The sequence below is a fragment of the Panthera onca genome, chromosome C1, assembly GCF_046562875.1.
Source record: "Panthera onca isolate mPanOnc1 chromosome C1, mPanOnc1 haplotype 2, whole genome shotgun sequence".
In the NCBI taxonomy this organism is placed as follows: Eukaryota; Metazoa; Chordata; class Mammalia; order Carnivora; family Felidae; genus Panthera; species Panthera onca.
In genome coordinates, this window is record NC_138346.1 from 98,194,742 (window position 1) to 98,209,287 (window position 14,546).

General features: G+C 35.2%; 1 protein-coding gene across 1 annotated transcript in view; it reads left to right on the top strand.

Moving 5' to 3' along the window:
• The window catches only part of ACTR3 (actin related protein 3), a 66,011-nt gene that overhangs the window by 25,288 nt on the left and 26,177 nt on the right, over positions 1-14,546 (top strand). Inside the window, exons 2-4 of the mRNA XM_060625936.2 lie at positions 2,992-3,047; positions 7,040-7,164; positions 13,988-14,098. Of these exons, the coding sequence (XP_060481919.1) occupies positions 2,992-3,047; positions 7,040-7,164; positions 13,988-14,098 (292 nt within the window). The remainder of the gene's footprint in view (positions 1-2,991; positions 3,048-7,039; positions 7,165-13,987; positions 14,099-14,546) is intronic.

Sequence of the window (14,546 nt, forward strand, 5' to 3'; positions counted from 1 at the left end):
AAAAAACAACTTTTAAAGTTTGCTAATAGTATGGGAGAGTGGTTTTAAAGAGTCATATTGTTTGTTATCTAGCACTTTGCTCTCTCTCCAGTAGAGAAAATGTGACTTCAACCTAACTCAGTAACTCTTTTCTAGAGTTTAGGATAAGACTTTTTCAGTTTTTTTAGATTGTATTCTGTGCCACAAACATTTTTCTTTAAGCTACAAGCCAAATTAATTTTTAGAGGCTAAGCACATTTTAAGGTTAAAAGTAAACTAGGAGATTTCCCTTTATATTTCTTAAAAATTGGTGAAAATTGAGATATTTTTTGATGCCATTTTAGTATTTGAGATACTTGAGATATTTGAGTACCTTTGATATACTGTTTAACTTTAAATCCAGAGCAGTAGAGCATTGGTAGATGTATTTGGCTATTCTCCTACAAAAACTTAGAAAATTATTTGGCTGTGGTGTTATAAGTGTAGTAGAAATGATTAAATGTTATGGTGTATCCATATAGCTAATATGCTAGGTAGTTATTTTTGTGTTTGGGGGAGAGCACATTTGTTTTGATTATGTATTGACTGTTTTGTATTAGTCTGGTAAAGACTGGTTGATTAGATTCTTCTTTTGGTGTTTTTTCTGAAACTAATTTATTGCTGAATATGTTCAACTTAGGCTGTTGGATTTTGACCAGGGATGGAGTATTGATTAATCTGGTGAACTTGACAAATGGAAGTTTTCTTAAGGGAGTTTTTACTGTAATGGTTTCTACTTCAAATATCTTACTACTTTATTTGGGAGTTGGTATTTACACACAGGAAAATAACAGTTTGGCTTGTGTAACGAGTGATTGTTGAGATTGAATTTATTGAGGGAAAGGATGACTGATAATTAAAATGATCAGGAAAACTTCATGGAGGAGTCCTAAGTTGTGGTGAGAGCTTTCTGAGAGGGTGCCATGTAAACACGGATAATGTGATGGGGAAATAGCAAGTCATTGTGGAGGAAAATGAGTAACAAGTGCAGCGTGCTTTGAGCTGGGTTCATGGAAGCAAATGATGGGAGACACTTAAAATGTTTAATTGGGACTTATTGTGAAGTTCCTTAATATTCAGCTGAAGGAATCAGAATCATACATTTTTTTTTTTTTTTTATCTGAAAGGGACTTTAGGAATACTTAATAATGAATCATTTTATAGAAACAAGAAGAAGTTTGTACTTAATATTGTAAGCAGTAGAGCCTCATTTGAAGATATGTGGGTTAGGCAGTGATTTTTAGGGAGATGATTATTCTTTGTAGGGGTAATAGAATTGGAAGTAAGACATTCTGTTCTATTAGGGTATTATTTATAATGACTTAAATTGCTTTGGTGACTAATGGTAAAAAAAAGGTAGAGGGATTAGATCTCACACTAAGTATTGTATAGTAAACTTCTAGGATGTTGTGGCTCAGACAGTTTTAGACTGTCATGTTTTGTAAGTCTTTATTGTAATAAAACATAAGTCAGCTCCATTTGTCCACTGTGGGGACAAAGTATACTGTTTGAAGGTTAGAAAAGTTTTTGTTTTGAGGCAGTGATACTTAATTTGCTGTTTGCAGGATGGGTTAGAGTTTAGCAGTTGCATTCAGCATTGAAAAGAGAGCATCTCCTGTAGTTGGAAGTGTTAACAGTGGCTCCGTGGCATGAAATGAGTTGTTCTGTCCAGAAAACGTTAGCAGTTTTATGGCTAGGGAGCCTGGTATAGTATGTCAGCGCTGTTGGGAAAGGTGGTCAGGAGCCAAATATTAGAGCTCTTTTGTATGCCTTGCAAAGAAGTTTTGTTTACTTTTTAAACGTGGACAGTGGGGAATCTTGGAAGAGGTTTTAGTCAGAGCATTATCACATTTGGAAGAGTTTATGTTTTCTCCTTACTTTTAACGAGTTAGCCTATTTGGCACTCTTAGTTCTTGAACTAAGTTTTGAACCATGTTCTCCCCAAAGAGAGCTTTTTTCCTTCTTCTTATATTAGGAAAGAAAAAAAAAAAAGTTCTGCAGATATTATTAGAAGCCAGGAATCTCACAGCAATTTATCTGCCTACTATTTAGCAGTGAGTTTGAATATGAGTAGTATAAAATGTTGTTACTTTGTCTTTAAAGCCTGCTCATAGTTAATAGGTTTTCATATTTAGCCAGGTATCTCCTACGTAGCCCATAACGCGCAGCTTATCAAAGCTCAGCTTTTAGTTCCTAATCATCATTGTTGTCGTTATTTTGTTATTGTAAGAATATAGGCTGAATCCACTGTGGCAAGGCATTTAAAAATTAGTTATTTTGAATAGTAATGTATTCAAATGGTATGAAAAAATAGGCAATAAAAAATCTCCTCCTCAATTCTGCCCATCACCTACCCAATTCCGTTTTCTGGAGACAACCACAATTATTGATTTCTTTATATTCTTCCAGAGATACTCTGTGTGTCTATACAATCAAGTACATTTTATGTGTTCTTACTCCTCTCCCTTACTTTATACAAATACTGTATAGTGTATGTGAAACATTGTTCTGTACCTTGCTTTTTGTTCATTTAACAGTACATTTTGGAGGTTGTTCCATATCAGTCCATAAAGAGCCTCTTCGATCTCTTTTTTAATAGCTGCATAATATAACATAGGATGAAGTTAGCATATTTAACTAGTTTCTCATTTCATGTTTATTTAGGTTATTTTCAGACTCTTGCTGTTATAAGCAAGATTGTGGCAAATGGCCTTGATACATGTTATTTCACATGTGTAGGATATTCCTGTAGGATCAGTTTCTAGAAGTGGAATTTCTTGTTAAAAGCTGTGGGTATTTATAATTTTGGTATAATTTTGGAAAATAGGGATATTTACATGCATTGAAGCTATGGGATTTTGTAAATTTACCCACAATGGAATCTCACTTCATAACCAATGGAGATCTGAGAAATAAATTCATAATTGCTATGATACTAGTGAAATCCTTAAAATTTTATTTTTTATTTTGCAGGTATACAAAACTAGGATATGCTGGAAACACAGAACCACAGTTTATCATCCCTTCCTGTAAGTATTCTTTTAAGCCACAAGCTGATTTAAAGATCTTTTTCTTAATCGTTAAAGTAAAAGATAATTATTTCTGGCACTGTGTAAGATTTTAGTCCTTTAAAAACAGTTTGCTAAGTGTGACCTCATTTGCACACCTCTCACCATTCATTTTAGCTGTTTAGTTCTTCATTTGCCAGATCTACCAAATGTCTCTTTTTAAAGACAGAAATGAATGAACTGAAAAATCACACAATTTTCTGCTTTGAGGATATTTCTGTTAACAGTTTCTGGGTGTAACTGTTCAGTAGTGGATCCTCTGTTGCACACCTATGAAGACTATTCTTTGGTGTGTGGACATGATTGTTGTTTGCCAGACTTGTGTTTATTGACGTCCCTGCTGAAAGCCCATGTTTCAAAATAAGGATGGCATCTCATTTTTAGAAATGTTGACTTGAGCTGTTTTCTAATATTTTATAACCATACTTACATTGTTTTTGTTCTATCCTCTGTTAACTTCACTTTAGCCTGACCATCAACTTTCAGTAGTTTGTCTTTCAGTATTTATTTATTTATTTATTTAAAAAAATTTTTTTTAATGTTTATTTTTGACAGAGAGAGGGAGAGAGAGAGAGAGAGAGAGAGAGAGACAGGGCATGAGTGGGGGAGGGGCAGAGAGAGGGAGACACAGAATCAAAAGCAGGCTCCAGGCTCCGACCCGTCAGCACAGAGCCCGACGTGGGGCTCAATCCACGTGGGATCTCGACCCCGAGATCATGACCTGAGCCAAAGTCGGACGCTCAACTAACTGAGCCACCTAGGCGCCCCAACTTTCAGTAGTTTTTTAAAAAATACTCTTCACACTTGGTTTGTTAACACTCTTACTTGTTAGCATTGGATTATGCATCTGGTTTTGAATGGACATGCTTTTGTACTTTTGACTTTCAAACATATAAAGTACCCTGATCTACTTGTCCTACTGCCAAATCAAAACTTTAACAATATCAGGTGAAAAATCTTTTGAGCCATTGCTTGGTGGTGCTAACTCCTGGAGTGTCACTCGTCTTGCAAAGTAGTATTTGTGTGACTGTTTGAATATTTTTGTGTAGTATATTCTTATTTATGAAAATAAGGAATTGGGAAAATAAACATGCAGGAGACTAATGAAACAGCTTAGGTTTCAGATCAGTGAAGTTGAGAACATGGTAGAAATTGCCAAAAATGCAGATCTTTAGTCTCTAGTCGGCACTCATTGGTCATGAATAGGTCAGTGGTTTTGTAATTAATATGGCAAGAACAAAATTCAATGTGAAATATGAGAAGTACATTGTTAAAATTGTAGTTAAGAGGGGAGCTTTTATATTTATATGTATACATATGTATACATACATTCATATAAATACATATATGTATCTTATTTTTTAGCTCTCCACTGACAAACCTGTTTGACTTTGTACTTGTGATACACTTTTGGTATACTTAGCTATGGATTGATTATGTAAGAACTTAGGCTTACTACCAAGAGGTACAAACTTCCATTTATAAAATAAGTAGGTCATGGAGATGAAAACTACAGCATAGGGAATATAGTCCATAATATTCTAAATAGCATTGTATGGTCACAGATGGTCACCACTTAGCCTGGTGAGCACTGAGTAAGGTGTAGAGTTGTTGAATGAGTATGTTACATGCCTGAAACTAGTAAACATTTTATGTTAATTATACTTCAATTAAAAGGGGAGAAAAAGAATTTAGGCTACTACCTAAATCTAATTTTTTAATACATACAATGGATTTTAGGTGACACTGATGAAATCACTCATTCATGTGACTATAGTGATCTTAGTTTGGTGGTACTATTGTCTTTTCCTTATGTTTTATTCATGCATGTTTGTTGTCTACACTGAAGGACAAGTTTGCTTTTTTTTACTCTTTCCTCGCATTTATGTATCAATATACTGATTGTTGTTTATTTCAAGAATTTGGTAACAAATATTGGCTTTATTGCCCGCTAATATGGATAATACTTTTGTGGTCCAGTACCTGACTTAGTTATATTTGAGTTTAGTGTTAGACCCTTTCGTATTTTTATATCAGTGTCCTAAGGCTGCCATAACAAAGTTCCAAAAACTGGGTGGCTTAAAACATCAGAAATTTATAGTTTTGGAGGCTAGAATTCCAAAATCAGGTTGTCAGTAGGGCCATGATCTTGCTGACAGCTCTAGGAGAAGAACCCTCTTAGCTGCTGCTTCTAGCTTCTGACGTTTGCTGACAGTGCTTGTACATGCATCACTCCAGTCACATGGCTGTCTTCTCCCGATGTGTCTTCACATTGTCTTCTCTCTGGCTGTGTCCAAATTTCCTTTTTTATAAGGACACCCGCCAGTCATGTTGGATTAGGGCCCACCCCAATAATCTCTTTTCAACTCAAAAGACCCTCTTTCTAAATAAGGTCACATTCTGAGGTACTGGGGATTAAGACTTCAACATACTTTGGGGAAGATACTCAACCCATAAAATGCTGATTTTGTTATTTCATAATTTATAATCTTTTATAAGGTATTGTGATTAAGCATTTATTTCATGAGATTACTGATTTTCTTTTCCTTTTTTTTTTTTTTTCCTATAAATCTTAAGTGGACGTGTTGTCTTTGTTGGAGACCCATCTTTGGAACCTTAGGATCCCATCACCATTATACCCATTCTCTATTTTGTCTCTTTGCCAAAATATGCAATTTTAGTTTTCGTTGTCTTTCTTACGAGAAGTTGTAGCGTGTTAAAAATCCATTTCTGTACTGAAAGAAGATTTTTGATTTTGGAGTTTTTTACATCCAGTTTTAATGCTGCAAGTCCAGTTTTTATAATCAGATACAGCCAGTTGCCACTGATGAGCATGGATATTTGATTTGGAAAGCCTGTAGATTTGGTTCATAGTTATTTGCATATATCTTTGTTTTTCAGGAAACTTGTAGTGAGCCATCTGGATGTCTATGGACATTATAAATAAATTACTAGAGAAGCTTTCTAACATTTTGAAGGAGTAGACTGGATTTAGAATATCTTTCCTTCAGTATTTTCTACCCATCTTATTAAGAATATAATTGTTATTAAATGAAAGTATAACAGTTGAATGCTAGATCATTTTAAGTACATGCAGATAATTATTTTGAATGAATGCTTAACTTGAAGGATTCAGAAATTTATATGTTAATTAAGAAATATATAGGTTTTAGGTCAAGAACCGTGGCTGAGTTTCTGGAATTATTTAAGGGGAATGTTGTGGATTTTACTTAAATGATTTGAAATTTCCCTTTGTGGGATTAAAGTTTAACAGAACCCTGTGCCAGTGTTATATTTATATTTTTTTTATTTTTTATTTTTGAGAGAGCGCAAGCCAGGGAGGGGCAGAGAGAGAGAGGGACAGAGGATCTGAAGCGGGCTCTGCACTGACAGCAGCTAGCCTCATGTGGGACTTGAACTCACGAACTGTGAGATCACGACCTGAGCCGAAGTTGGACTCTGAACCAACTGAGCCACCCAGGTGCCCCCAGTGTTATATTTAAATTGCCAGTCCATAATAGTGCAAATAGGAAGAAAGCTTTTGAAAAAAAATTCCCCTTTTGTTTTCCTGTTTTCATTTGTTAGTGTTTTTCATTTTTTTTCTTTCTGATTATCCATTAAGCATATGTTGACTTGGTGGGATTATAATCTTGCTCAAATCAGAATAGATTCTACATAGTTTTAAAAAATATAACTGAAACATTCCCACAACAGTACTTCTACTTGTGGCTTTTACACTTGAGGCCTTGTCTCTGGATGGAAGTTGAGATTTCATTGTGTTAAATTAATTTTGTCATTGATTTCTTAAATGACCTTTGTACTCTGCTTTGACAATTTAAGTATGTTAGGTCATGTTGTGTTTAATAATACTTTATAATGGAAGAAATATAAGTTAATATGTCTCATTTGAGAAAAGCAAATTTTCACATGTATAAATAACTTTTATTTTTAAGGTATTGCTATTAAGGAGTCAGCAAAAGTGGGTGATCAAGCTCAGAGGAGGGTGATGAAAGGTGTTGATGACCTAGACTTCTTTATTGGTGATGAAGCAATAGAAAAACCTACATATGCAACAAAGGTATATTTTTATGATTTCTATAAATAAATAATACATTTTTTAAAAATGAGTTTGCTCAGTGATTGTGCCATCTAGAATTTTACTCAATTATAGGCCTAATACCCTCAACCACTTTAGTGTAGAAATTTCTTCTTCCTTGAGGCTCCTCCCAACCTTGCTTTGTTTTTTCCTCCTGAGAGGAAAATTTTTACCCATTCAAATGAGCAATATTTACTTTTCCGTGCCACTAGACCTCAGAGCCATCAATGTGAGTGGCTTTCTCTTACTTCCAAAGTGCTGCATCTAGAGACATGTCTTTCCCATCTTCAGACTCACACTATTTCTCTCTTGAAGCTTATGTCACCTGGAAATGCCTCTCTCTTTTCCTCTTGTTCTTTTTCCTTTTCTCGTTCCTGACCCTTCTTTCTTTCCCTTTTAATTGAGGTATAATTTCTATATAGTAAAATAGGTAAGTTTTCATTTTGTAGTCTAAAAATATTTGTTATCATAATCCTAAAAGTTCAGTGTATAGAGCAAATAAATCTAGTGACCCACCTGCTTTCCTTGTACTTACTCCACACTGTTACCACCCCTGCCCACACTGAAAGGCAAACACCATTGTGACCTTAATTTTCTTATTTTTAGATGCTGACTTTGCCTTATTTGCACATTTTTTTGCACATTTCTTCTGTACCTTTTATTCCCTTCTGATAATTTATTCACTAATGAACAATGAACAACTACTGTGTGTAAAAAAAAAAACCCTAAGTGCTAAGAGTACAATGGTAAATAAGAAAAATGGCTTCCCTGTCTTCAAGGCTAGTATAATGTGGTGGAATGGAAGACATTGAAGAAATAATTACAAGTGTTATGAAGGTTAGAAAAAGGAAAATACAGGATGCTTTGGGAATATACATCGGGAGTAACTTACCTGGTTTGTGGATTTTGGAAAGTCTTTGAAGAATATATCTTTTCAGCTGAGGCTTGAAGAATAAAACGAGTTAGATGAATGAATTGTGTAGCAAGATTGTTTTAGGCAGAGACTGTAATATTCAGGAAGGCTTGGAAGTATGAGGGAGCTTGGAATTGAACAACCAGTGTGCCTGAAGCATAGAGAATAAGGTGGAAAGAAGTGAGGAGGCTGGTTATGGTTGGAAGTATTGTTAGGCCAGACATGTTAAAGGATTTAAACTCTGTCCCATGGACAACATTAATGGGTTTCAGTAGAGGAATAATGTTAGTGACTAAAAGTACAAATATTGAAGTCTCTATGCTTACGCTGGAAATCTATGCTACTTTCTTGGTTTGTGGTATCATTCAGTAACTTAAGCTTTCTGAGTTTCAGTTTCTTGATTTATAAAATGGGAATATTTTTGGTACTTCAGGATTGTTGGAAGGTTTGATGAGATAATGCATATAAAGCAGTTGTTAACAGGGTGGTGCTTTGTTCCTAATGAATGAGCACTATGTGTTAGCTGTTTTTATTATTTGGGAACACAGCATGATTCTGGGAAGGCCATACTGTAGATGAGACAAGGAATATTAGTGATTGGACTACATTTGATGGCAGTGGGGATAGACAGAAACAGATTATGTGTGTGTGTCTCTCACACACATACTTAACTTCTGTTATGGAAAACTTCATATGTATAAAAGGAATAGAAAGGAATATAATGAACCCCCACATACCATCTACACAAGTTTGGCAGTTATCAACCCATCACCAACCTTGTTTGATCTGTATCTTCCCCCTCCCTCCGATTATTTTAAGGTAAATCTCACATATTGTTTCACCTACAAATACTTCTCTCTTACAGACTTTTAAAAATATGAATATCACACCTAAATACAGTGTGCACTTTGTTAATATCTGAAATCTAATAAGTACATTTCCCTGATTATTTCTTATCTTGGTTAATCTGTTTGAATCAAGTTTTAAACAAGGTCTACTCCTTTGATTTGGTTGACAGGTTGCTTAGGTCTGGGGTTCTTTTCTGTGTGTGTGTGTGTGTGAGAGAGAGAGAGAGAGAGAGAGCGAGAGAGAGAGAGAGAAAGTGAGTTCTTCTTTCCTTTATGGAAAAATTTTGGTTATTTGTCTTGTTAAATGTCCCACTTTGTGGATTCTGATGATTACATTCTTCTGTCACTTAACATGATCCTCTGTTTTCTATGTTTACTTCTTTGTTGTAAAGTATTAAATATAGAAGTCTGATTAGATGTGTGTAAGTTATGTGGTTGTGTGTGTGTGTGTTTGGTTTTTTGTTTTGTTTTTTTGCCAAGAATAAAAACGTGGATACCTAAGGAGTAGTAGGGAATGATTAACAAGATATTGGTGGTAAACAGTACTTGAGGATAGTTCCCAGCTCCTGGATAGTCTTCGTGCCCTTTATTTCTTGAGATTGAGACTATTTGAGGAGAAACACTTTGGACTGGGGTGGTTTAGGGAGGAGAGGGTAAGTTTAGTTTTGCATGTGTTGTGTTTGAGGTGCCTGAGAAACATCTTATACATTGTTAGGCAGTCAGGTACTTGGCTTTTGGAGCTCAAAAACATGATAGCTAGAGACAGATGTTTGGAAAGTATCTACTTTAGAAAGGATGAGATTACTTAGGGGGGTGTACTTGGGAAGAGGCCCAGGATGTACCGTTTAGATTTCTATAGAAGAGGGAAAGCCTACAAAGGAGACCGAGAAGCTGTGGTTCGAGAGACTGGGCTAGATAGGAAGGAATATAAACAGTGTGGAATGCTGCCAAGGTATCAAATAAGCTAGAGCCCATATATTATTTACTGTCGTTAGCTACAGGGATGTCATTTGTAACTTTAAGAATAGTTTTAGAAGAGTGAGAACCCAGTGAGGCTGGGTTCAGGTAGGTTGGATTGTGAATATTAGGCCAGGAAAAAATGACAGTAATAATTCGTTGGGGTTTGTCTGTGATTGGGAGCCAGAGATAGATGAATAGACAAGTTGTGGGACTAAGAAGAGATGTTTAAATGCTAATGTGAAAGAGCCATTAGAAAAAGGTGTAAGTAACAGGAAAGATGTAGTCTAATCCAGGTGACTAAGAAAGATAGGGATGGCATCCAGAGCACAGATGATGTAATTGATATGGGTGGTTTTTTTTTTTTTTTTTTGGGGGGGTGGGGAGTCTCTTCACTTACAAAAAAGTGAAAGAGAAACAAGGGTCAGTATGGAATCAGTTTTATAGATTTGGTGAAAGGAGGTTGGATTCCTGACTTGGCTTCTGCCTTCTCTGTGAATGAAGTACATGGTGACATCATCTCTGCTGCCCAGGGAGTTGGGGAAGAATACATGAGTGATAGATAGGGAGAACATTTAAAATTATCATTGTGAAGAGTGAAGATGAACAGAGTAGGGAAACAAAGGCTTGCCAGGCAAAGTTAGGTATAGAATTGAGAATGTAATTATGAATACTTAGTTTTATCCACCTAGTTATGTATGTGTCTTCAGTATAGTCAGCATTCTGGGTATAGGCACATTTAGCAAAGAGTTATGCTAGGTTAGGTTTTGATAGATGGAATGACAAAAGGAAATATGAGTAGTCAAAGTGATGGGGCATAAAATCTAAACCGTGTGTGTGTGTGTGTGTGTGTGTGTGTGTGTGTGTGTATTTGGGGAGGTTTGATAACTAGGGAATAATTACCAGAGCCAGTGAACTACAAGTCTTATTGTGATGAGCAATATAGTGGGGCTGCTGGAGTATTCCAGAAGAGGTTATGATCAGAGAGGGATATACTTGGATTCCAGGAATTTAGAGATGATAGTGATACCAAGATCTAAACTGCAGCCAGAATGGAAAATAAATCTTTGAAGGTGATGAAGTCAGTGAGCTAAGAGGCCAGAGTTTCTCTGCACTGATTTTGTTCTCTTAAACACATTTTCAACACATTATCTTAAACACATTTTCAAATGCTACAAACAAACCAAAACAATAAAACTTCTCTCAGTCTTTATTCCTACTCCTTTTCCTCAGCCTTTTAGAGCTATCATTTTCCTCATTTTCCTCTTTCCTTTTAAAACCAAACTTCTTATTTAGTCTCATTATTTGAATGCAGATTATTTTTAAACTGTTAATCCATTAGTATATAATAATCTTTATCCTTCTTAGTTTGTCTGTCAACAGGATAGCTCTGATAATTCTCTTCCTAACATAGACTTTTCTATTTTATTCTTACTTCCCCCGCCTTTGCCTCTAATCAGATGTGTTATTTCCCATGTGCTTTCCCTGATTCTTATCTATCTATCTGTCTATCTATCTATCTATTTAAAAATATTTGTTTTTGAGAGAGGGACAGAGTATGAGCGGGGGAGGGGCAGAGAAAGAGGGAGACACAGAATCCGAAGCAGATTCTAGGCTCTGAGCTGTCAGCACAGAGTCTCCGACATGTGGGGCCCCAACCCATGGACTGCAAGACCATGACCTGAGCTGAAGTTGGAAGCTTATCTGACTGAGCCACCCAAGCTCCCTTCTTATCTAGGTGATCTCATGCACTTCATTCCCTACGACTACAGCCCAGATCTCTGCTTTCAATTCCTTGACCGTTACATTTCCAACTACCTGGCTCTCAAGTTTAATATATCCAAAACAAAATTCATTACATATATATTCTACCCTTGCTTATTCCAAGACAATACAGAACACAATTTTTGTATCTTGATTAATAGACCCTCTCCAATCTGACTTCAGAACGGAAACTTGTTGATACATTTGAGTTTGTTCTCATTCTTATTGACAGAAATCTTCAGTATGGCCTAACATCATCCATACCACAATTGGGGCTCTTATTCTTTCTTGCTTGATTCTTTTAAGATGAATTTCAGCTTTCCCAATGCTGCACTAATGATGTTTCTGAAAATCAAAGCTGTTCTTGTCATTGCGCTGCTTAAAAATTGCCACTGATGAGCTATTTCTTATAGAATAAAACACAAATACATGGTAAGTAAATGCAGTTTTTGAGAATCTGGTATCCTTCATCTAGAACTGATTTATCTCTTTATACTTCCTCTCCCCAAGCCTTTTGATAACTGCAGTGTTTGTATATTATGTAGTGTTTGTATATATTTTTTCTATTCTGTCTACATGTTTTCCCTCTGCCCCCCAAAAAACAGTATTGACAAGGTTGCTCCTTTAAGACCCAGCTTAGATTATGACTTCAGTCATAAAGGAATAGGAGGAGCCTTTCTGTTTTCCTTCAGAAGCCAAGTTGGTTATCTTGTCCTAGATACTTTATTTCTTTAAGATCTTACAGTGTATTATTTGTATCTGTTTCTTGCATTAGGCTGAACTTGTGGGCAGGATGGTCATGTCCTTAGCATTTTTGCCAGTGGTTCACATTAGGTGCACAATAATACTTGACTAATAAATGAATAAGCTCTTAGAACATTGAAATATGTAAACTTCCAGTAATGTTATAAGATGAATGGTGTAGTACATTCATTTCCCTTCCCTAAAGCAAACTGAAGAGTATTTCTTTTATTTCAAATATTAATTTAAATTCTAGTAGAAGTCATTTTATAAGTATAATGACTAAAAAAGTATCTAAAGTGCTGGAGTGAGATGTGAACATTAGGGATTAATAGATAAGAGGTTTAATGATTAAGTAAATAACTATGGGATGTTTACTTGTTCATTCAATAGTTCAGCCTTAGGTATTGAGTGCGTACTGTGTACATGGAACTATTTATTTTTTTGTTTGTTTGTTTCCTTTCTGTTATGTGTATTTTTAAAGTTTTTTGCCTAAAATTTTAATTTGCTTAAGAAATTCCTTATATATTTATAACACTAATCTTTTGTTATATACGTTGTGGAAGTATTATTGCAGAGGTTCACAAACTTTCTTGGTGCTCTCAGTGTCTCAGTAAGATTTTTTACTGTGCCACCCACCACCTAGACAAAAAGAAATACCCAGCAGTTGTGTTTATTAAGTAGCTAGTGATAAGCAGCTAGTAGCCATTTGAAAAAAATAAGACACTATTCAAAAGGAAAATATTTTTATTTAATTGTCAGATAATCACAGTTAACTGTTACGATGCATGTGCTTGTTAGGCACGTCACAACTTTTCATTGCCACCCTCATTTCTTATTTGGGGGGAGGTACTTGGTTTTTATAATAGCAACTGCTGGCAACCCAGCTTCTCAAAGAAGTGATGTTACTGAAAGGAGTATAGAATGATCTAATGTTGAAACTGAACTACCTTGAACTAGTAGATATGCAGTGTCAAACTGATTTTGAGTATCACTGTATTTCCCTGAAAAATTTTAAATATGTTGTGGTGTCTTTGTGAATTTGCAGCAGTACCCTCGGACTCTGTTTTAAAGCATGGTTCTGTACAAATATCTATAACTTTTTAAATAAAATTTAACATGCTTCATTTATGATTATGCTGGCTTTGTACATACCAGCTGTGTTATATATATTAGGCACAAAACAAATATTTGTGAAAGAGCTAACAAATTATAAATTAAGGAAACTTTAATCAACTATACTATTCATAGACTTTAGTTTTAATGGGTTATTTTCCCATTATTACAAGATTTTCAGAAATCGAGAAAGACCAGTACGGTGAACTTTTATCTAGATGTAAGAGTTTTTAGCATTTGACATATTTGCGTTATTTATTTTAATTGAACCATCTAAAAATAGGTTGTAGCAATAATTTCATTGATCTCTAAATAGTTAAGTTTGTGTCTCCTAAGCATGATCTACATACACTCATTAAATCACACCTAAAAATTTCTGTCCTGATTTAATATTACCTTTTTTGGGTAGTTATATTTACTTTTGATATTAATACGATTTCATTTGTTTTGTGTTTCGTTTTAATAGTGGCCAATTCGCCATGGTATAGTTGAAGATTGGGACTTGATGGAAAGGTTTATGGAACAGGTGATCTTTAAATATTTAAGGGCAGAACCAGAAGACCATTATTTTCTTTTGGTAAGTACAAATTATAATTTCATCAGGGATATTTTTGAAAAATGCTGAGAATGTTTTCATCACATCTGTACTCAGTAGGGCATAGTTTCTTATTACATTACCATATACCTAAGAGACTTTGTTATAAAGTTGTATTGTCTTTAAGATTATCTAATTCTGAGTTCCACTAGAGTTGTAATATGTTGAGACACCAAGGGTTAGGTGCTTTACAAAGTTTTCATAATTAATATTTAATTCTTACAGTAGGAACTGTAAGTAAGGTTCAAAACAAATTAGAAATAAGGCACTTTGCTTTTGTTCTTTTCTTTTTAGAGTGTTTGTGCGTGTGCAAGCAGGGGAAGAGGGTTGGGGGCGGGGGAGAGAATCTTGAGAATCTTAAGCAGGTTCGACATGGGGGCTCCAGTCCATGACCTGAGCCGAGGTAAAGAGTCAGACGCTTAACCACTGA